We start from the raw sequence: 24,216 nt of genomic DNA, 5'->3' as shown, positions 1-24,216 counted from the left end.
AAAAATAATCAGTAAATAATCTAGAAAACCTTCCAGAAGTCAGATAATTGTATTGCTGCACTGGAACCACTAGAGTTTTCAGAGGACCAAATTATTAAAGTCCAAATAAATTAATTGTGGGTTTCAATTAACTGGCCAGTAGGTTTGAGTGCAGAGAGACAGAAATGCATAAATGCAGAGCAGGCACATGCATTTATTCATTTATGTATTTATTTATCACAACACTTTATAGTACTTCTTATGTGCCAAGAACTTGGAAAATGTTTTAGTCATTTTAATCCTCCAAAATTAGGTACTACTTTATTCCTATTACACAGATGAGGAAATGAAGTTAGATAATTTGCCCACAGATCACCCACCAGGAGGTGGTAGAGCCCAGAATCTACCCTGTTAACCACCATGTCCCAAACTATCCTAGGTGACATTACTTTTATCAAGGTAAGAATAACTGTTACTTTGAGGGACCCTCAGGCCTAACTTCTCCACAGTCACTACCTCTGGCTTCTTATCCTCTGCCAGCCTCTCAATTGTTGTCTTTCCCCAGGAATTACTTGAGGCCTCCTTTCCTTTCCATCTGAAATGCCCCTTAGGCAACCTCACTCTGTCCTCAAGGCATCAACCTCCACTTACACTCTGACGTCTCCACAGTCTACACCCCTGGCTTAGAAACTTCCTCTCATTCGTTTCCATTTCTATATTTATAACCTCCTGGTAAACATGTGTCCCTTGAGTGTTCAGCAGGTATCTCAAATAACTACAAAACTGAACTCATCTTAACCACTAGTCACCCACAATTGAAACCTCAAAGTCATCATAACCACTGATTTTCATCTCCTAGCCTGTACAAGTTCCAGTTCTTGTCAAATATATCTTGAATCTATCCTCCATCCCTATAGTCATCAGGCCCTCCCTGTGACTTTCTAGACCTGATTACTGCAAGAGCAATTGGTCTTCCTCCTTGCTGCCAGTCCTTCTCGCCTCCACTGAACCCACCAATGGCAGCAGAATCAATACACACCTGATCGTGTCAGTGCTCTGCTGAAAACTTTTTATGGTTTATCATGGCCTTCATGATAATGCCATTCCTCTCCCATTCTAGGGGAATCCATTTTTACTCTTAAAAGGTTCAGTTCAAAATTCACCTCTCCTGTGATTCCTTCCCCCTTTAACTCCTTCCACTGAGTTCTTTACTTCCACCTATTCCACTTTGGTAACAGCACTTACTACAACATGCTTACATTATTTGCCTACAAGTCTGTCTTTTCACTAGACTGAGTTTCTCAAAGTCAGAGATTGTCTCACTTATTTTAGCATACCCAATACCTACTTGCATGCCTGGCATACAGTGGATGCTCCATAAATTGTGAGTGATTATAAGTGAATTAAGAATTCATTCTCAGAGATACCCTCAGCGCAAAGTGATATTAAGGATCTGTCTAAAGCAGAGTGAAGGGGCACAATTTTCACTCCAAGATATATCTCTTGTTGGCTACCCACATGTATTGCTCCCCTCCTTCTGGGAACAGCTCCCCAAATTTCCTTCGGAAACCATTCTTCCCTGAGCCTCAGGCAGGCACGCTGGGTGGAAGTTGGAGCAGTGTGCCATTTCAATCCAATACCAAGTGAACCAAGCTAAGCAGTCTATCCTTTCTCTGGAGACAGGGGTGGATTCAAGGATAGGCATGTCTCAATCTGAGCCAGTGAGAATGACTGAATCCCAGGATTTTTGGTGGGTACTACAAAGAGTCTCTCTCTTCCTCTGGATGGGGCAGTGAGGGAAAGTGAGGTCTGCAAGGCTGCAGCTATGTGGTGACATTGTTTGGTGCACTGAGTCTAGCCATGCAGGAAGTTAAGTCATATCATTAGAGTTTTAGTGATATAAATCAATATATTCCTTTGATCATTTAAGCTAATTTGCTTAAATTAAGTTCTCTGTAACTTATAACCCTAAGACTCCTGATCAAGCAAGTTAGTATTTATAGGAAGAAAATCAAGCTACAGTTTTAGAAATGTGTAGAGAAATGAAACAAACCGGGAAAGGGTGAGAGTGGACAAGTTAAATCTGACACAGGATATGAAGTTCAAAAACAAAAAAAACCAAAAAACAGGATACTCTAAAACACAAATAGGAGAATGAGACTCCAGATGTGGAAAGAAAGACTTCCATTCCAGACAGCATCAATCAGGCCCACATAGGGGTATCCTGTGGTATATTTATGAAAAGAATAAAGTTTTATAAAAAGCTAGAAAAAGAAATAAAAAAATAACAAATGATTCTTTTGAAAAGGACTTTATGAGAAAAAAGAAAAAGGCTTTTGGATCATTTAATCTGAAGAAAGCAAGTCCTAGAGGCAATTTAACTTGTCAAAGGGTTATTTAAAAGGAGGTGACCAAGCAGCTGTTCTCCAATTTCACAGGGAATAGAATTAGAGGAAATCGATTTAAATTTCAGTATGAAGCTGAAGGCGGGCAAAAGAGAAGCACTTGAGGGAGAACTATTAATGATGGAAAAATAGATTTGTATGTCTTTGAGAAGATGGAAAATCACCTATGTTGATTCTTTTAGCTTGGGGTCAAACTATTGAACAAATATTTGAGGAGTGCCCTCTGTACATTTATTCAAATATCAGGTATTGAGTCTCTACTACACGCCAGGTGCTGTGCTAGACACTGGGAACACAAAGACGAGTAAGAAAGGGTGTCTGTCATGTCTAATGGCTGTAGAACTAGACATAAGACCCACTGTGGGAGACACAAAGTAGCATCAAAACAGAGTCCTTCTCGCTCCTTTTCCATCCCCCACACCCAAAAGAAAGACCAAAAGTAAACAATATCATTTAGGAGACAACAGGACAGCAGTTAGAAAGAAGCAACAGTGTAATGATTAAATAACAATACAAAACATTTAATCAAAGGGTGTCATAGGCCACAGGTAGTTAGCTCCTTGCTCAATAAAATAATACAGACAGCAAATGCTTTGAATTCAGGAGACAAGTATAGGCTAGATACAGGTGTCCTCAAACTACGGCCCAAGGGCCACATGCGGCCTGCCGAGGACATTGAGGACATTTATCCAGCCTGCCAGGTGTTTTTGCCATTGCTGCCTGTCCTGCTTAGCAGCCAACTAGTCCCCAGGCCCACAGTGCTCATGTGTGGAATGTGCGCATGTGTGGAATGTGCGCATGTGTGGAATGTGTACTGACAGTGAACTGGCCCCCTGTTTAAAAAGTTTGAGGACCCCTGGAGAATGTGCCTTTGAAGATAAACAGAATTTAAGAAAGTGAAGGAGAGCAAGCAGTCTAGGCAAGAGAAACAGCAGGAGCCAAAAAGAAGGCAAGCAAGCTGAGGAGATTGCTAACAGAGCAGCTTGGTTAAAGCTAGTGGCTTGATCCAGGGAAAAGTGGGATGTAACACTGGAAAAGTAGGCAGGCTAGCTTTATAAAGACCTCTGAACACCAACCAAATAACTGAGAATTCATCTCGGGGAATGAGCAGTACTGACTGCTTCTTAGCCAAAGTAATGATGAAAGCAACATTTTCTGCACAATGGCTTTGGTTCAGACAGAGACTAAGGGCTGAACATTATTGTGTCAGCTCAGACTCAAGATGGTGAGGGTCTGAATCCATATGGTCACCATGAAATAGACAAGAAAGAGAAAACACAAGTGCTCATTCACTTAAGTCATTTCCAAAGACTATGTGCTGAACTATGCTCCATGCTGAAGGGGAGTGGAACATAGCACCCATCTTCTTGGGCCTGATAATTAACTGGATAGGCAAGTCCAGAAAAACGGATACAATAGCAAAAATGGCAGTCAGTGCACAAGAGCTGTTTGGTCAGCTCTGATTCCTAGAATTTTATTTATACAAGCTAGAACAACAACAAAATGTGAAAATATAAACAGAAAAACCAATTCCCCCAAAATTTCTCTTCATATTCATCATGAGAGATACTGATTTTACCACCAGTTGGGTCAATGGAAAGTATAGAAGCAAATATGCCTGTAGTAATTGAACTATACTAATTAAATGAATAATTAAAAAGACTGCCGAAGCCAGGCATGATGGTGCGTGTCTGTAGTCCCAGCTACGAGGGAGGCTGAGGTGGGAAGATCACTTGAGTCCAGGAGTTTGAGACGAGCCTGGGCAACAGAATGAGACCCTATCTTTAAAAAATAAATAAATAAAGACTTCTAAAAATGAGAGAAATAAGGTCTTTTTTAGCACTGAAATGTTTCCAGATTTCATCTTTTGATATAAGTGAGATGTATCACAGATTTCCAATCACTTCTCCATAGCTAAGTATTTAGAAGCTTTCAAAAAATTCATCACCTCTCCTTGGTAGCTCTTCTTTTTTCTTTCTTCCCTTAATTTAATTTTGATTTAACTTCCTCTTGTCACTGCTTGCTTACAAATCACTGCCTCTGTGTCTAGAGTCAATCAAGCCTATAAAGTACCCCACCACGCCTTCATCTAGGGACCCATTTATATATATTTTCTTATTTCAAGAGGTAGAGCTAAAAAAAAAAAGCCTGTAACTCTAAAAGTTTCCAATCGACCATCACATTCTATTCTTTGGGAAAGTATGCTTCTCTCCACAGTTAAGAAGAAGATATCAAACTACATATTTTGCAAGAATATTTCCTTTCCACCTGTATAAAGATAAATTGTGCTTTGGGAATTCACTTGCAAAAAAGGGTTGAGTGAGGGTAATAAATGCTTAATAGCAATAACATTAAAAAAATCTTTCTACTATTTAAAATTAAATGTAATTTCCTTATTACTTTAATGGAATCCTTTGGAGTTGAAGTATTTAACTGGTCTCTTTCACATCAAGTAATTCTCTTTTAATATTAGGTATGTAAACTATTCATTGACAGAATAAAAACACACATTTCCACTGGAAAAAAAAGCTGGAGAAGGACAAGGCAGCTTGATTCAGAATCTGATAATGGCTTACAGATTCCATTTCAGTTCAAATTTATAGTCAACATGCCACAGAGCCATTTACCACCTCTAACCTTTCAAGTCATATTTAGAAGGAAAGTATGAACAGCCACATCACTGAGGGAAAAATCTGTTTAAGCCTAAAATACTTTACTTTTCCCACTGTAATGGTGAGCTAGAAAGAGGAGGAAAGAAAAAAAATCTCATATAAAAACCACTTTAAAGGCTGGCACGGTGGCTAACACCTGTAATCCCAGTACTCTGGGAGGCCCAGGTGGGAGGATCACTCAAGGTCAGGAGTTCAAGATCAGCCTGAGCAAGAGCCAGACCCCCCCCCCCCCCCCGTCTTTACTAAAAAAATAGAAAGAAATTAGGTGGACAACTAAATATATATATATATATATATATATATATATATATATATATATATATATATATAAATTAGCAAGGCATGGTGGCGCATGCCTGTAGTCCCAACTACTCGGGAGGCTGAGGCAGAAGGATCGCTTGAGCCCAGGATTTTGGGGTTGCTGTGAGCTAGGCTGACACCACGGCACTCTAGCCCAGGCAACAGAGTGAGACTCTGTCTTAAAAAAAAAAAACACCTTAAATAAACAGCCAGAGATGAACTGCCCCAAGCTCTTGCCATGAGGACTTCCCTTTGTTGCTGTCTTTCAAGGTCACTCCTGAGTGGGTTGCAACCCCGTCCACTGCTGGCTGGTACCAGTCGACTGGCTAAACTCATCCTAACTCACAGGAAGTGTTTTGACATACACACAGAAAAAAATTCTACAGCTGGTGGGCAAACACCTAACCCGAGTCGAGGGCTGTGAATGCAAAGCCTCTACCCAGATCCCAAACCAACCCTCCCTTGGAGCCCTCCCACCTCCTGGAGCCTCCTATCAGCTGAATGTGATCAGAAGCCAGATGGCAGGAAAGCCCACCATGCAGTCCCTCAGGATCAGCCCCTGCACCCAGAGCAGAATGGAAAGGACAGAGAGTGGACCCAGAAGAGCCACCCTTGTCTACTTCTCACACTCCTCCAGGTAGAGCTTTTCTCAGTGGATTTTACCATCCTATGCTCTCCCATCCTTCAAGCCTCTGTCATATGTTCCTAGCCTGCCTCTCCTCTTTGCATTTTCACTTGTGGAAAATCTATGGCTCTTTAGAGGCCCATTTAAATGTCACCTCTTCCATGAAGTCTCCCTTCAACCTTACCCAGAAGTAATCGCTCCATCCTCTGAATTTTCAAAGTTCCTCTTTTGAAGGTTTCTGTAATTACTTATGAATGTGTCTTACACTTACGAGTTTACTTAGATTACTTATCACTACTTGACACAAGCATTTTTACATATCCTTGTTTACTCTAAATTTTCCATTAGAATATAAGCTCCATGAAAGCAGATTTTATCTTTTCTCTTTTGACAGTGTCAAAAACAGTGTATAGCTTACAGTAGATGCTCAATAAATATTCACTGAATGAATGCTCTCTTCTAGACTGTGAGCAGATTTACAGCCAGATGAAAGTTTCATTCATCATCAATCCCAAAGAGCAATCTAAGTGCCTTCCTTACTCATAGACTGACACTCAGTAAATCTAAGGTGGTAATAAAGTAATTGCCATTTCATGAGTATCTATAATGTACCAGATACAATGCCAGCAGTTTCACATATACTATAACATCTTACTCAATCTGCACAACCCTAAAAGGTAGCATGGCAGAACTGCACCTTTAGGACTGAGGCTCTTTTACTCCAACTGCTAGAACTGCCTGCTGATGGCTCACAGCTGAGTGTCTTTCAAGCGGAAGGAGCTGCCTGCCTCACCCACCACAGGCTCCTTCCCTGGGAGAAGCCCACGTCCAATGCTGGCCAACGCAGTCCTCAAAAAGGCCGTCCAATACTGGCCAACGCAGTCCTCAAAAAGGCCTGGCCCTTTGCCTCAGCTAGGCAATTCTAAAATGCCATCTCAGCTCCAGAGCCCTCCATGGGATTGACTGTTAAATGAACAAAGAAATTTTAAAACTAGTGTCCTAACAAGGAAAAAAGGGAATTATATTTTTCCATTTCTTTAATCTGTAAATTGGGTCTCCCTCCTTTCCAATTATTTTAGTAACTAAAACCACAAACCTTTTCCCCTTTTCCCCAAGGCATCCCTCAACATTATCTATAAGAAATGTATAGTCGCTAGACAATTATTGATGATAAAAATGTTTGGTTTGGTGGCAAAAGAAAGTTTGGTTTGGTATTTCCCCAAAAGCTAGTCAAGCACCTTCAAATATGTGATTTATGAACCAAAATATGCTCCTAATGACGACAGCAGATGATGTGACAACACACCAAAGAGCAAATCCCCAGAGGCCTGGCCTGAGGAATGCCAAGTGGAGTGCAGCTCCACAACCTGCAACGGCATTCACATGGCACACCTGTGCGTGCCCAAGAGCCTGGGGAGGCAGCAGGAAACCCAAGGAACGTGGCACACATTTGTCATTATACTCATCTCACAGTGCCAGGGAAATCATCTTGGGAGATGGCTTAACTTTCTGAAGCTCAGTTTCTTCATGAGTAAAGGGACCTAAATTGCAAGGATCGTCAAACAAATTATAAAGGTTTTAGCACAAGGCCAGGTAGTATAGTAGTTCAACAAGTGGTAGCTATTATTATCACTTATTATTTTTTAGAATAACAATCAGAAAGCTAAGACATCAATGCAACATTTGTAGATGATTTTCTTGTACAGGTTAAGAAAGTATGGACTGAAAATCCAGCTGAGTTACAGGAAAATTACTCCCTTTATAAAAGGTTTTACCACAGACTTCCTTTAAATAGGGGCTCCCTCCATTGAACATTTAACATATAATTAGATACTGCTTACTCATAACATTTTTCTAATCAAAAGCTATTAATTATTTTCTATTTCCTACCACAGCAAATAAAAACTCATCTGTCAGGAGTTACACTTGTTCTGTTTTGCTTTTCATTTCAAAAGTAATATGTGCTCATTAAAAAAATTCTGGATAATATAACAGAAGCAGAAAAATATTAATATATCCCCACAGTATTAATAATGTGGTATTATTAAATACCCATATTAAATACCCATGTGGTATTATTAAATGTGGTATTAATATACCCACAGTCTCATCACCCAGAAATAGTCATGGTTAACATTTTGGTGTATTCCCTTCTAGTCATTATTTCCATGCCTTGAGATTTTTGGTTTTGTATACATAGTTTTAGTTGTAACTGGTTTTGGTAGTTTTTTTTTTTTTTAATCTAACATGATAATACAAACAATTCTTCTCATGTCATGACCTACTCTTCAGTATGCCACATTTACCTAGTATTTATCTATGTAAAGCACTTGTGATAGCTGCCATCACTACCATCAAAATCATCACCATTATTACCATTAAGACTGATGCTGCTAACTTTTAAACTCAGAAGGACCTTCCAATTCTAGAAAGTATGTCAGCATTCATCTTCACCTTCTTCAGTTTTGCTTTCACAATTAAATATTTAGTTCATCTAGAAATTTACTTTAATATGTGTTTGGTAAGAGATAAAAACCTAAAAATTTCCCTTTTTCCCCCAAGGTGCTAACCAATTATCCCTCAAACCATCACTGAATAAACCTTCCTTTTCTTACTCATACAATGTGTCCTTTAGAATGGATAAAATTTAAACACACACCTCTGGCCTGATAGGTTTTGCTGAACAATTCTACAAGCATATATTATTATATTAAAATATTTTAATAGCTGATAAGGATGGTACCTTCTACTCCAACACACACCCCCTTCTACTCTTTTTTAAAAATCAATTAGCTAATTTCACACATCTTTTTTCTAGGTGAATTTTAGAACTACTTTCAGGTTACTCTCAAAAAGGTCTATTGCTATTTTGATTAGCAATGCATTAAATTTACTAATAATTGATGTCTTACAATACTTTTCCTTCCCTTCCAAGTATATAATATATATTTCTATTTATTCAAATCTTCTATATCTGTCTACAAAATTTTGTAGTTTTCTTCATCTGAATCATTTACATTTCTTTTTAAGGTTAGTACTATTATAGAAATGCTTTTTGTTACTACTATAAATGTTTCATTATATTTTTAATGGTCATTCATTCGAAATAGGATCACCATTGATGTCTGTCTACTTATAACAGAGGGCTCTCAAGGCCCTCTGTTGTCAGGACATAAAGCACCTCCCCAAATTTATTTCACACCAGTGACCAAGAAGCCCTCACTCGCCTCAACAAGCCTGTTTCCTTATCATCACTGAGGCACCGGGCTTATGCTTGCCACCTATCCAATTTTACTTCTTTAAGGGTCGGCTCCCGTATAAAAAATTTCCTGACTAGTCTGCCCCTAACTACATCCCCTTTTTTACTCAACCAGCATTAATAAGTTCTAATACATTTAATATTTTCAAATAATTTGGCAATTAATCTTCCTTTTACCAATATTAGATCCAACTTTTTATATTTGAAAAAAGATTAAACAGAAAACAAAATAAACTTATATTTTTTGTCTTTTTAAGAGGTTATAACTTTGAAACAAATTTGGTAAAAATATACTATCTGTTTAAAATAGCGATAAGCTGAAAGCAGCCTAAATAGCTTTCAATAGGGTTTCAGGTAAATCAATTATGTAATATTATTTTTAATAAATATGCAGCCAAATAAACTGGTGGTAAGAGCAAAATGTACTGATATAGAAAAATGTCCAAAGTATATTATTAAGTAAAAAAGGTAAGAAGGGGGGGGTGCGGAGAGAGAGGTTACATAACAGTATGGTAGAAAAGTCCTGTTTTTACTAGGACTTTTAAAAGTCTGGAAAGTTAAACACCCAAATTATAATAAGGGCTATTTCTGGCCAGTAGTACTAAATGTTAACTATTTTCTTCTTATTCTGTTTAATGAACACTTACTACTTTGATAATCAGATTTTAAAATAGTCAACTTCAAAAATGTGCCCTACTGATAGATAATAGTTCATTATAAGAGTATATAACCACTATTAAACCAAATACATTTGTGAAAACATACCAAATGCCAACTTTGAAAAAAAAAAAACACCTCAGTTTTTTCATCTAGATAAAAAATTCCAAATATGTAGGGACTCGTAGGGGAAATGTTACAAAGCAGTGGGCAGTTATCATTGCAAAAAGCATTTAAAAATATATCCTGGGAATTTTAGAAAGAGTACTGAATCATGGAAATATCCTATTGAGAAGGTCCTTAAAGATTACCTAGTCAACATCTTTCATTAAGCAAATAAGTAGAGTGAGATCCAGAGAGCTTAGGTGAGTTCACCAAGATCACAGAGTAAATTACTAGCAAAATCTAACAGTATTTATAATTCAAAACTTACACCTTTTAATTCCTTTCCCAATTTTTCTGAGTTAAGATATTCTGTAGCATGTCACTTCTACTTAGACTATAAAATTTATTACTGGAGAAGATATCCAAGAAAAGGCAAATGTTCATTTTACCAGTTTTCTGATCATTTGACTATAAATTAGAAATGTTATGATATTGTGAAATAGACTCACTCTCTTGGTTAAATATAGTTTGTGAGTTCCACGATAAGAACATTTTGACAAACAGACATATGTTATACTATGATAAGTAGAAGCTGGCAAATTTTAGTATTTATAGACTTTGAGTATCTGAAAGTCAGAAAGACAAAAGTATTACTGAGTTTAAAATTTAAACTGTGCTGCAAGCTTTTCATATCTGAGCTGTTGGGTTCATTTGACATATACTTTCATTCACTAAAAGAAAGTTTATTCACTTTCTTTTAGAGGAGTTTTGAAGGGGCCTCCTTTTAAGTCAATTTTAAACCTAATGTGTTTTAAACATAAAAGTTTTCATACCTTAAGCCATAATTAACATTTGTAGACTTTGTTGATACTTTACCCACCAGAGAGGGAGAACATATGGATTTTCTTTTTTTTTTTTTTTTTGAGACAGAGTCTCGCTTTGTTGCCCAGGCTAGAGTGAGTGCTGTGGTGTCAGCCTAGCACACAGAAACCTCCAACTCCTGGGCTCAAGCAATCCTGCTGCCTCAGCCTCCTGAGTAGCTGGGACTACAGGCATGCGCCACCATGCCCGGCTCATTTTTTCTATATATATTAGTTGGCCAATTAATTTCTTTCTATTTATAGTAGAGACGGGGTGTCGCTCTTGCTCAGGCTGGTTTCGAACTCCTGATCTCAAGCAATCCGCCTGCCTCGGCCTCCCAGAGTGCTAGGATTACAGGCGTGAGCCACTGCGCCCGGCCACACATAGGAATTTTCATGTGACAAGAACTCTCAAACATCAAGCCTACATGAATTCAATAATCAGGTTATTCATAATACAATCAATATTATAAAATAATTTAATATTCTATTTCTATCCCTCAAAAAGAGAAAAATTAAATAAGATCAGATACATAAAGTCCTTAACAGAGTTCCTGATCTACAGAAGCTCAAAAAATGATTGATTTTCCAAAATTTGTATCCTCCCGCATATTAGTTATAGTGCTCAAAATAAATGAACACACTTGGTATTCTGACTTACAAGTTCATGTGAGCTTGGATGATACCTGCCCTGACATATGGTTCTATCTTCAATATGTAGACACATCTGGTTCTTGAGCCTATGAGATGAAACCAGCCCCTGGATAGGAAGAATTCACTAAAAATGTCACACGGAGGAGACCTGTTTCAGCAGCCCTACCCTAGGTGATATACTGAACTGTTGGTCACCTGCTAACTAGGAAGTAAGGAAGAGGGAACTCTTTGACATATTCCAGATTCTTCTTGGAATGAAGGAGAAAACCAACTGGCTATCCCTGAGGAGAATCATGCTTCTACAACATGAGATACGGTCATTAGCACCAAGATGAGTTTCTTTCAAGAATAAAGAAAGCACAGCTGAGAAGAATGGGAGAGAACCTGGCATTAAACCGGGCTTCCTAAATCTCTATCCCCTGGAATCTCTTGCCACCAAAAAGGCCCAGCTGGTGTTTGCTGGACTTGTGAGACAGGCCTCAATCTCCATGCAGGTGGCTGGACATATGTACTAGGTATGTATTTTGTACTCAACTTTCCCCAAGATCTAAATATGGCAAAGTTGAAGGACCCCACTGGGTTCCAGCTATGGTCTCCAATCCAGGTTTATTAGGAAGCACAGCTGCTGGGGAGTTACCCACTTGCTCTCTTAATAAAACTCCAATGTCCACTGGCTCCTTGGACCTATTGTCTACTGTTTAGAATTGAGAAGGTATGAGTAACTGGCACCCTGCTCTAACTCTGAGAAACATACGTTATTGTGATCTATTACAATTTTCCAACCAGAATTATTCTACCTCTTCCTCTTTCTAACCATACTAGTTAGTTACTAAGTTATACTAAGTTTGTTGAGTCTACTGACTAAACACTAAATACCTACTTCATCTACCCTTTCTTGTCCAACCTACTGTCACTGGCTCCTCAGCTTTCACCTGGATCATGGCAACAGCCTCTGACTAGCTTTCTGTGCCAGTCTCACTACACTCCAAACCCATCACCAATACTGCTACTGCTTATTTTAAAACACAAATATGATCCTTTCATGCCTCTGCCTGCATAGCCCAGAGCATAAGTCCAAGCTCCTCAGCACTGCTGACAATACTTGAATCTAAGAGCTGGCAAACTTTTTCTCTAAAGGGCCTGAGAGTAAACAGTTTAAGCTTTGCAGGCCTTTGCAGGTTATAACTCTGCTACTGTAGAATGAATGCATGCTTGGCCTATATGTAAACAAATGAACATGATGGCATTTCAATAAAACTTTATTTACAGACCAGGCATGGTGGCTCACGCCTGTAATCCTAGCACTCTGGGAGGCTGAGGCAGGAGGATAGCTCAATGTCAGGAGTTTGAAACCAGCTCTGGGCAAGAGGGAGACCCCGTCTCTACTAAAAATAGAAATTAATTGGCCAACTAAAAATATATAGAAAAAAATTAGCCAGGCATGGTGGCGCATGCCTGTAGTCCCAGCTACTCGGGAGGCTGAGGCAGGAGGATCACTTGAGCCCAGGAGTTTGAGGTGGCTGTGAGCTAGGCTGATGCCACAGCACTCTAGCCTGGGCAATAGAGTGAGACTCTGTCTCAAAAAAACAAACAAACAAACAAACAAAAAACTTTATTTACACAAACAGACAGTGGGCTGGATTTGGCCCTGATCTAACCCACTCGAGCACAGCCTCATCTCCAACACCACTCTCACCCAGGCCTCCTCCAAAAAAGGGCTCCAGCCACACCAGTCTTGCCTCTGCTTCCCCCATCACTCCACTATTGTGCACCACTGCCTTTGCTCACACTCTCCCCTTTGAGGCATGTGATTTTCCCTTCTCCTAGGTCTGGTGGGATGGTTTCTGCCCTTTGAGGCCCAGTTTGATGATCACTTTCTTTTTTTTTTTTTTTTTTTTGATGATCACTTTCTCTCTGAGGATTCTACTGAGGTTTCCACCTAAATCCCGAGGAGATTGAGTTATTCTTTTTCTGTATTTTCAAAGAGCAGGGACATATACCTCCTAGTTTTTAATGTCCTCACAATGCCTGACACACAACAGATGTTCAATGCTTATTAGATGATGGAATGAATCAATTATTGAATAAATATAATTTCAAAAGCTGCAATCTTCCTAAGTCCTGGGCAACATTCAGAAGTGCAGTCCACAGAAAGAGCTCACTATTAATCTTATGAAAAGTCTCCAGTGCTGAATTCTGCTCACAGTATACAACTTCGTTATTGCAATCCAAAAAACACAGCATCATGAAGCTAAAAGAGGCCTTGGAGTGCATTAATGCAGTGGTTTTTAAACTGTGTGTCTCTGGGTTCTCTGGTTGGTTCCTAAGGGTTCCTCAGGAGAAGGGGCAAGGATAGTAGAAGGACAGGCTGGCTAATGAAACTCTCTTCCCAGCTGCCTCACCCCAGCTTTAACCAATACTCCTTATTTCATTTGCAACTAGGTTTCTGCCACATCATAATAAAAAAATCTACATGATTCAATATATTCATGCTCTGTTCACAGCCTGTATCTTAAACTTATATTGTTTCCTGACCCTATTCTTATATTGTTTGGGCCGGTTTCCTGTCTTTCACCCTTTGCACCTGGTGCCTGATACTGCTGCTTTGAACCATGCTCCCTCACCTGAAATCCCCTGTTTAACTAGGATTATACTCAATCTTTGGATAAAGTCTATTTCCAGCTTCTCTGGATAATAATACAGGTGGTCCCAGTTCAACCTCTAGGTCCCAACACTGGCACACAAGTTCAACACTACCCCTCAGGAGGAAATAAAGGAGGACCCGGGGAATCAATGCTAAGAGAGATATAGTTGTCACTCACACTTGAGTTCTTGTGCTACCTGTGTAGACTATGAACTCCTTGAGGGAGGAATTGAATCTTAGAAATAAAATAAAGACTACTATTTATTGGCATGTAGATGCAGTTTTAGAAGCTACAAATTCAGTGCAGACAACATAAAGCCTTAATTTTCAGGAAGTATATATGCCAGTAGATAAACAATAAACAATAAATAAAAGGATACATGATATGCTAGGTAATAAAAAGAATAAAGCAGGGTAAGGGACAGAAAAAGGATGCTACTTTATGCAGGGCAGTCAAGGAAGGCCTCATTGAGGCAACATTTGACCAGAGACCTAAAGGAACTGAGAGATCAAGCCATGAGGAATCTGGGAGAAAAGTGTTCCAGGTAGAGGGAACAAACACAAAGGCCCTATGGTAGGAATGTGCCTAGTGAATGCAATAAAATCAAAGAGGCCAGGGTAGCTAGAGCAGAGTGAGTAAGAGGAGAGGGAGAAGAGGTGAGGCCAGAGAGGTAAAGACCACATCTTCTGGCTTTGGGGCACTCTAAGAACTTTGGATTTCAGCCAGGAATTCAAAATAATCAATCCCTTAAAAAAATAAGTAAATGAATGGAGTTTAGCTTTCACAAAAACAATACACGATAAAGAAGAACTAAATCTCATCTGCATGCCTAATCTGAAAATAGAATTGTCAACAATTCAGGATCACTATACCTTACTTAGAATCAAAACATCTTTGTTTTATAAGAAATCTCTGCAGTTATCTAGTCCAGGATCTCAGTTTTACTAATGTACAAAGTAAGGCCCAGAGAGATTGTGTGGCCAGCCCACTGAATGGCAGACCCGTGACTAGAACACAGGCTTCCTGGTTTCCTGCCCAGTGCTCTTCACTGGCCCCTGCTGCCTCTGGACACACAGTTGGGCTGCTTACAGAGGTCTTGGTTACCTGTGTGGTAGCTTCCCCTGGCCTCTGTAACCTTTATAAATCAGTAGGAGAATAGCTGCCACTATGAGGTATTTCTAGTCCCATCCTCACACCCAAAGCCTGTCATTACAAACTCCCACAATTCTAGTTTTTCAGTTCCCACAGAGTTGAAGACAACATGGCAGGTAAGGTGAAGGCATGCCAGGCACTGACCTAGGCACCATGAGGGACATTTGTGTTGGTTTTGCCTGTTCCACGTCCCTTCCTCTTTAACTCCCAAACACAGCACTCCCTTTTCCATGGTTCTGGTAGGGCTGCAATCATAGTACCCAAACCACCTATCGGCCAGACTGAAGTGGACATAGACCTGATGGGCTGAAGAACCTTATCACTCTGGCCATAAGGGCTACTGTAAGAGAGAGCCCAGAATCCAAGCAGAACCAATTAGAGTCCTTTCCTGGGGTTTTATGGATAAGAGCCAGAGAAGAAGCTTTATCCCTGGATTTCCCAGTTATACAAGCTAAAACATTCCCATTTTGTTCAGGTTAGTTTACACTGGGTTACTATTACTTGCAACCAAAAGGATTCATACTCATGCAGACACCTGCATACCTTTTATTTCATCTGCCTTTATAAGTTGCTATAAATCACTGTATTTTAGACGTAAGGACAGAAATCAAGTTGCTTACCCAAGTTCATACAGCAAGAGGATTTCAAATGCAAATCTTTCTGCCCCAAGTTCCATTCAGTGTTTAGTTATGAATTCAGTATAAACTCAAGAAGAAACTCATCACTATTCAAAAGCCGAAGAACTTTTGGTTTAAAAATTGTAAGATGAATGGCTGAATGGATAAAGAAAATGTGGTGTGTGTATACATATACATATATACATATACATGATGAAATACTATTCAGTCACAAAAAAGAATGAAGTCATGTCTTTTGGAGCAACATGGGTGGAACTGAAGGTCATTATCTTAAGTGAAACAAGCCAGGCACAGAAAGTCAAATATCATATGTTCTCACTCATACATGGGTGCTAAGAAATGTGTTCATGTGGATGTAGAGAGTGGAATAATAGGCAATGGAGACTCAGAAGGGTGAGCAGGTGAGACGGGGATGGATGATGAGAAATTAGTTAGTGGTACAATATATGTTATTTGGGTGGCAGGTACCCTAAAAGCCCTGACTTAACCACTACATGATCTATACACGTAACAAAACTGCATGTGTACCCCATAAATATGTACAAATAATAGGAGGATATGGGGGGGGCAGCATTAAACTGGGTCTAAGGACCTGACTTCTACCTCTGGGTCTGCCCTATGACCTCAGCTGCTATGACTTTGGGCAGGTCATTTCATCTATTTGGGTGTTAGTTTTCCAACCTATTAAGAAGAACTCAATGTCCTTTTAAGTGCTTTCAAAAAAAAAAAAAAAAAAAGAAATCCATGGTTCTGCTTTAGGTATAGAGATTTTATTTTTACTATATGTGAGGCAGGATGTCAAGTAGATTTTAACTTGAATTTCAAACCCAACAATTGGTAATGGCTCCTGGGGTACAATGTCACAAAGAATTCTGAGCCACAGGGATCCATAGGAAATCAGCAATGGCTTCCATGGTCACAGGGAAGAAGAGAGAGGAACAGCTATATACTTGCCACATATTTGCCATCACTGATAAAGTTTCACCTTGACACAGAAATGCTACTGTTTTTTACAAGTGCAGGCGGTATTTCTGCTCCACAATTGATGTCATCTATACATGCACAGGATTTTCACTCATTCCTTCATGCACTTACTCGGCTCCCCTTTACAAGCAAGGAATGAAAAGTACAGAAAAAGCTAAGTGGTTTGGAGACTATAGCTTGTGCCATTGAAGAAAATATGTCTAAAAGGCCTACAGGGAGAGAGGAGAGGTAGTGAAGGGGAACACTAATCATCAATATTGTTACTTATGTTTTATAAGATCCTAACAATTATCTTGTGAGTTAAGCAGGGTATTAGCATGTCCATTTTATAGAAATGGAAAATGAAACTCAGGTAAGAGGACCTGCCCAAGTTCCCCCATTTCTAAGTAGCAGAATCCAGATTTGAATCCAAGTCCTGGTTCTCTTTCCAATTCTATGGTTCTCAGTCTCACACTTCAAATGAGTTAACTAATCAAGCTCCCATTGCAAAGTGGCATATTCATCATTATTTGGAATTATTTAAATAATATAAGTTCTTCCCCCCAAAATCTAAAATGTCATTACCGTCCATTTGTAATCTAACAGGTAGACTTGCATTATGAACTTAACAAAATTGAGCATAATAATTAAATATATAAAGGAAAGATGCAGAAGAAATCAGGCCAGAGGACAGGGATCTAGTTTCAACACAATTTTATTACACTTGATACAACCTCTACAACAATTTGGTGAGATAGAAATCTAGTATCAGCATATATTTGAGGAATGTAATGGAAGAATGGGAATTGAGCCAGGTAAAATGCATCCTGGAAATGACAGCAAATGCTTCCAGGAAGAAACTTATCAAAAGACATTACTGTAACTTGCTACATTTCCTTAGGTATGACAACCAGGGCTAAACCTGAATTAGAATATGTGCATCTAGTATTGACTAGATTTTTATGTATAAGAAATTCAGGCCAAACAAAATAATGGCCAGCCTTTTGACACATCTGATTATAGTAAAAGCATGGGACACCTATCACTAGCTCTTCCTCTGGTTAAATTTTCCACAAGGGGAGGAATGGGGAATGACTGTAAGACAGGATATAATACACAAAGCAACTGTAACATAAAATCAAAATTCCTCAAAAGAAGATGTTTTCCCTAACTCAAGGGGGGTAGGGGGCCTAAACAACACAGATGGTATCTTTACTTAACAGAATCACCAAGTCTTCCCACATCACACCTACCCACATCATTAAATAGGAGAATTGGAACTTTTACTGACATGAAGTTGTACCCTTCAACAAATACACCAAGTTCTTCTCATACAACTCTGACAAGTAGTCATCCCTCTATTTAATTACCACCAGTGACAGGGAACTCAGCACCCAGGGGACTGTTATTGTCCCTGCCTGAGGCCCATTAACTCTAAAGCCTGGGAGAAGCTCAAGTGATCACAGGGCTCTCCAAAGGGCTTGCCAACCCAACTATGCTGCTTATTTCTACCATTCCCAAATCCCCTATCCCTGAGCAGAACTCAAAATTAGCACAGTGTTAAGAAGTCAGAATTTTCAGAGTTAGAAAGGGCCTTCCAAAAGCCAAAACTGTGATCTTCACACACTTCTAAAAAAGGAACCTCAAGAATTGCTTGTGCCAAACTAGGGGTATAGGGAGGGAGAATGTCCTGTTTCCCATCCTCTCATTTCAACTGAGAAGCTCCCACTTTGATCCTCTATATATGAAGTATCAAGGTGGTTTTTAAAAAGCCTTATGTTTGAGAAAATAAAAAGGGGAGAGGACCATTTACAGGTAAATAAACTGAGGTCATAAAACTTGCTTAAGAACATGGTATGGCTAATAGTTGCAGGGATCCTTCTCTGGTGCTTTCTCTACCATATAATATCTAAAGGCCTGAGAAGCAAGGTTCAAATTCTGAATAGTGATACACAAGGCCCTTCAAGATCTTTCCTGTCTGCCACTCTAGTCCAAGTTTTCTCAGTGTTCCACACTACAGTCACACTCAAATATTTATTGAACCAACTCTTTTATTTTATTTATTTTCATTTCAGCTTATTACGGGGGTACAAATGTTTAGGTTACATATATTGCCTTTGCCCTGCTCAATATCGAACCAGCTCTTGTCAGACAGTTTTCCATGCCTTTGTGCATATATTCTCTTAGCCTGAGAAGACTTTCCCCATCTTGCCTGCACTGGAACCAACTAATCCTCTTTTAAGACATGTTTCCAGTATCATCGCCTTCATAAAGCCTTTCCTGACCCTCAGGTAGAACTGACCACATTCCCCTCTGTACCCTACATACCTGCAAGGCTTTATGGTACTTGTTTATCTGTTTGTATGCCTGTCTCATCCATCACTTTTGCACTGTGTTACTCTAACACAGTGCTGGTCAGGAGGCAGGTGCTGAATAGGTGTTTATTGATGGACTGAATGCATTCATCTGGTCCAATTCCCCTTCTGATGCTTGAACATCCTCTGCAAACTGCCACACATTAATTCATGAATACATACATTCATTCAAAAATACCTGAGTGTCATAGGTACTGCAGTAATAGGGTATTGGGCAGGTGGGAGGGGGGCGGGTATATACATATATAATGAATGAGATGTGCACCCTCTGGGGGATGGTCATGCTGGAGACTTAGACTTGTGGGGGTAAGGGGGAAATGGGCATTTATTGAAACCTTAAAATATGTACCCCCATAATATGCTGAAATAAAAAGAAAAAAATAAAAACAGATTGCAAAGCCCCAAAAAAAAAAAAAAAACCTGAGTGTCTACACAATGCCAGGCATTGGATTGTGGGCCAAGCAGAGGTGGATTTATTATGAAATTAACGAAGCTTACTTAAGTTTCAGGGTCTCTCACTTGCACCTTCCAAAGCTCTGAACCTTTTCTTGTGATTTTCTATTTCTTAAAGAGGGAAGACAGAACTACATAAGCTTTAGGCCCCACAATAACTAGGTCTACCATTGGTGCCAAGGATACGAAAGGGAACAAGATAAACATCTCTCCCTTTATGGAGTTTCCTGTTTAGTGGGGAAGACAGACAATCATTTGTTCATTCATTCATTCCACAAACATTTACTATTCAACAGCATGAGCAATGCATTCTGAGATGAAGACAACACTGTTCCTGCCCTTAAGGAAAAGGTTCCAACTCTCAGGGAGGTAACAAAGGCCTACTGTGTTTACGGAAGAGAAAGTACTTTAGATGACTGTAACACCCAGCGTTCATGAAAGATTGCCCTAAACCAGTCTGAAGAGGTATTGAGTCCTACTTACAGGGCCAGAGACAAAAGGAAGGGAGCGTTCAGTGGAATGTGGCTTTTTATCTCAGCTGCGGGGGAAGGAGTGGCAGACAAGTAAACTGAAGAAGCAAATGCGGTGTGGTCAAAACTGCGACAGAAACCAAAGGACTGTGGGGAAGTTTCCCCTGCGTTCAAGTCGGCAGTGACGGCGAAGTCATTTACCTCACAAAATAGCCCGTGAACTTTGCAGATAAGAGATTTCCGAGAGCCCCCTGCGCACCACCCCCCCAGAAGAAATCTGCTTCCTAGCGTGCCCCGATATGAGTCTCCCTTCCTCAAAATAAGGCCATTCCTTTCTCAAGACAGCTGTCGGCTCTCCAAGGTCAACTCTCCTGCTCCGCTTGGGACCACTTCCCTCACACAATGCTCAGGGAACACGGTCAGCTTTGGGGTCTGGGGTCCGCCCCCACCATCTAGCCCTCCGCCGTTTCCATAGCAACCAGCTCACCACTTCGCGGGCCCGGCTGGAGAAGTCGCCCTTGGGCCGGGGGCTCCGGCGGAACAGCTCATCGCGGCTGCCATCGACCCCGCCGCCCACCGCTACTCCTAGCGCCTTGTTCCGCGTCTTCACGGTCTTGACGCTGGCCCGGAACAGCAGCGTGATGTCCACCGCCATAGCGACCCACAGCCCCACACCGGGCCGGCCCACGTCAGCAGCCGGCGACAGCGGCGTGAACCCGCCGCTGAGGACTGTTCCTGTTCCTCACGCTTCCCCCGGCAACGGCGACGCGAGAAGAAAGGTTCCGGCCTCAGCTGGCGCGCGTGGCTGATTTGAGACCCCGCGACGCGACACGCTGGGCGCCCCTTTCTTCAGCACACCCCTGCGGGCTTGGCCGCGCGGAGAACTCTCCGCGCTCCCGTGCGCTGGTTTGGGGCGCGTGGGCTCCGGGGGCACGAGAATCGGGAAACCGGGAGGCTCGTTCCCTTCTCTTGGCTCCTCACTGAGCCGGGGTGGTGTGGTTGCGGTGGACGCAGAGGTGTACCACCCTTGACCTTTGACCTCCAGGTCTCACCTTGAGCAGGACAGAGGCAAGTGGACGGTGACCATCTGGGTGCAATAAGTGCTAGGACAGAGCGGGTGTGCAAGGCACAGAGATAGAGACCAGAGGCCTTTATTCTCCAACCTTCAGCCACCTCTTCTGTAAAGCGAAGCCAGGATCTTCCTCGGAATTTATCGTGAACGTTAGATGACGCGTGTAAAGTGTTTTGCTTGGCTCCTAGTAAGTGGCCAATAGGTGTTTGTTACGGTTGTTAATATTATTATTATCATCACTGTTATTATTTATGGTAGGGAAGAGATTTGAAGGATGGGTAGGAATTTGTCAGATGGAGACAAAGGTGAAAGCTCTAAAGCCGCTGGATTCGGTTCATCCGTGATGTATAGTTTTTAAATGTTTCATCTTGCATCATAGTTATTTAAATTGACCACAAGTCAGCCAATGAGTTTTTTTTTCTTGCATTTTCGGTTCATGATTCAGTTTTAGTTCAGGATTTCATTAATTTCATCAAATTTGTGTTGTTGTTTTTTTTTTTTTAAAGAGGATGCACCACTAGAATGTATATTAAAACCGCTTTTTAATGGTCACCAACATAAAAAAAAATCCATAGTAATACTAAGATGCTATTTGCCTTTTCACTCTAATTTTCTCATGAGTTGTGTACAGTTGAGTTTCCAGAGACTGATAATTGCAACAGACTGAATGCAGAAACAGCTGTCTTCTATTAAGCCAGACTTTAAGATTTGCAAAAATGCAAAAAGTTTTTGTTTTAATTTCAGATATGGTAAATATAGATAGATAAAGCCCATATAACAAAAATTGTTTAGGCCCTGAATTATTTTTAAGAGTGCAAAGCAGTTCTGAGACCAAAAGTTTGAGAAGCACTATATTAGAGAAAAAAAAGTTTATCAGAAATAAATGTCCAAGAAAGTACATATTTACCGGAAAGGAGGAAAGAAAAGATTATTTAAAACCCAAACTGTAGCCACGTCCTGTATGAGGAAAATAAATTTCCGCACAGCTTTCTTCCACCCACGGAGGGAAAGAGAAAGAGAAATAAAGAAATTGCAAAATCTTTGCCAAAGATTCTGTCTTGCATAAATGACCCTTTGTTTTATCCAGACATTAATGAGTCTTTGGCTATGCAAAGGTAAAGGCTGGGGTGAGTATTATGCTCTGCATAATAAAGTGAGGGGGGTTGAACTAGAAGAAAGGGATGGGGGGAGCCAAAATCCAGGACCAGGAAAGTAGAAGTTAAGTAATTGGGAAGAGTTTTTAGGTGGGAGGGAGGCTAAGCTACACCAAACCTTCAGTGAGTGGTGCCTTGTGTTTGGCACACCAACACAAGTCACCACTCACTGGTTTTATGGTTGGTTTTTTTTTTTTTTTTTTTTGGATACAAAGGTAGGAAGGGACAAAGATCTAAGTTTTCTGTCTGGATCTGCAAGAGCAGAGAAGATTGTGAAAAAGAGCTTAAAATAATCAGTCTATAAAGCCACAAGTACATATAATTCCTAGAAAAGTCACAAAGATCTTAAGGAAGCCGCTGGACTTCCCACAGACCATGGGATATGGCATTATGCCTTTTTATTTTGTTTGTTTTTACTCTTTTAATATCAGAAAGCAAACCTACTTCAGGACAGTGGACTAATATATGAAACCCTGCAGAGCTGAGCAGGGATGTGAATAGAAAGGAGTAACAGAAATGTTGTGGGGTGGCACTACAAACTGCCCAGTTGGGTGTAGTACACAAATTAGGTTTTCTTTATTCATTCAGCAAACATTTCTTTTTTTTTTTTTTTTTTTTGAGACAGAGTCTCACTTTGTTGCCCAGGCTAAAGTAAATGCCATGGCATCAGCCTCGCTCACAGCAACCTCAAACTCCTGGGCTCAAGCAATCCTGCTGCCTCAGCCTCCTGAGTAGCTAGGACTACAGTCATGTGCCACCATGCCCAGCTAATTTTTTCTATATATATTAGTTGGCCAATTAATTTCTTTCTTTTTATAGTAGAGATGGGGTCTTGCTCTTGCTCAGGCTGGTTTCGAACTCCTGACCTCAAGCAGTTCTCCTGCCTCTGCCTCCCAGAGTGCTGGGATGACAGGCATGAGCCACCGCGCCCGGCCAATTCATTCAGCAAACGTTTCATTGGACCAAACACTGTTGTGAAAAATATACAGTTGACCCTTGAACAACGCAGGTTTGACCTGCACAGGGTCACTTCTATGCAGATTTTCTTCTGCCTCTGCCACCCATGAGAAAGACAGCAGACCGACACCTTCTCTCCATCCTCCCTTGGCCTGCTCAGCCTGAAGACGGTGAGGACAAAGGCCTTTATGATGATCCACTTCATGAATGTAAATATAGTTTCTCTTCCTCATAATTTTCTTAACATTTTATTTTTCTAGCTTACTTTATTATAAGGATCCAGCATATAATACATATACAAAATATGTGTTAGTCAGCTGTTACCAGTAAGGCTTCCAGTCACCAGCAAGCTATTAGTAATTAAGTTTTTAGAGAGTCAAAAATTATACATGGATTTTTGGCTGCGCAGGGGATCAGCACACCTAACCCCCAAATTGTTCAAGGATCAACTGTATTGGAATCTCCAAATACAGCTGCATACAATAGCAATCCCCACACAAGCAAGACAGGTGTAGGCAGTTCAGAATCATTTGGGGACTCTTTCCTAAAAGTCATTAAATACAGCCTCCCTCAAAAAGAGAGTGAATTGCCCATCCAGATGCCCAACCCTTGATGGACATGAGCTGGGATGGAAAAATAGACCCCTGTTGTTGTCAGGCACTGAGATTTTGTCATTGTCACATCCCTTGGAGGGGTTGGTTTTATATCCCTATTGCTGGGGAAATACGGCATGAGCAGGCATTATCCATATGGAGAGTTTCCAGTGCCTGGAAGAGAATTCTCATGAGCTGGGGGGACCAGGGTTTTCTGGATCTACAGAG

General features: G+C 40.4%; 1 protein-coding gene across 1 annotated transcript in view; it reads right to left on the bottom strand.

The window, feature by feature from the left end:
* STX18 (syntaxin 18) overlaps positions 1–20,963 on the bottom strand; it is a 129,872-nt gene extending 108,909 nt beyond the window's left edge. Inside the window, exon 1 of the mRNA XM_012739700.3 lies at positions 20,700–20,963. Coding sequence (XP_012595154.1) covers positions 20,700–20,867 — 168 coding nt within the window. The 5' untranslated portion in view covers positions 20,868–20,963. The remainder of the gene's footprint in view (positions 1–20,699) is intronic.
* Between the last annotated feature and the right edge of the window lie 3,253 nt (positions 20,964–24,216).

The sequence above is a fragment of the Microcebus murinus genome, chromosome 16, assembly GCF_040939455.1.
Source record: "Microcebus murinus isolate Inina chromosome 16, M.murinus_Inina_mat1.0, whole genome shotgun sequence".
NCBI classification, from domain to species: Eukaryota; Metazoa; Chordata; class Mammalia; order Primates; family Cheirogaleidae; genus Microcebus; species Microcebus murinus.
The sequence above is the reverse complement of the archived record's forward strand: the minus strand, read 5'-3'. Positions and strand labels throughout refer to the sequence as shown.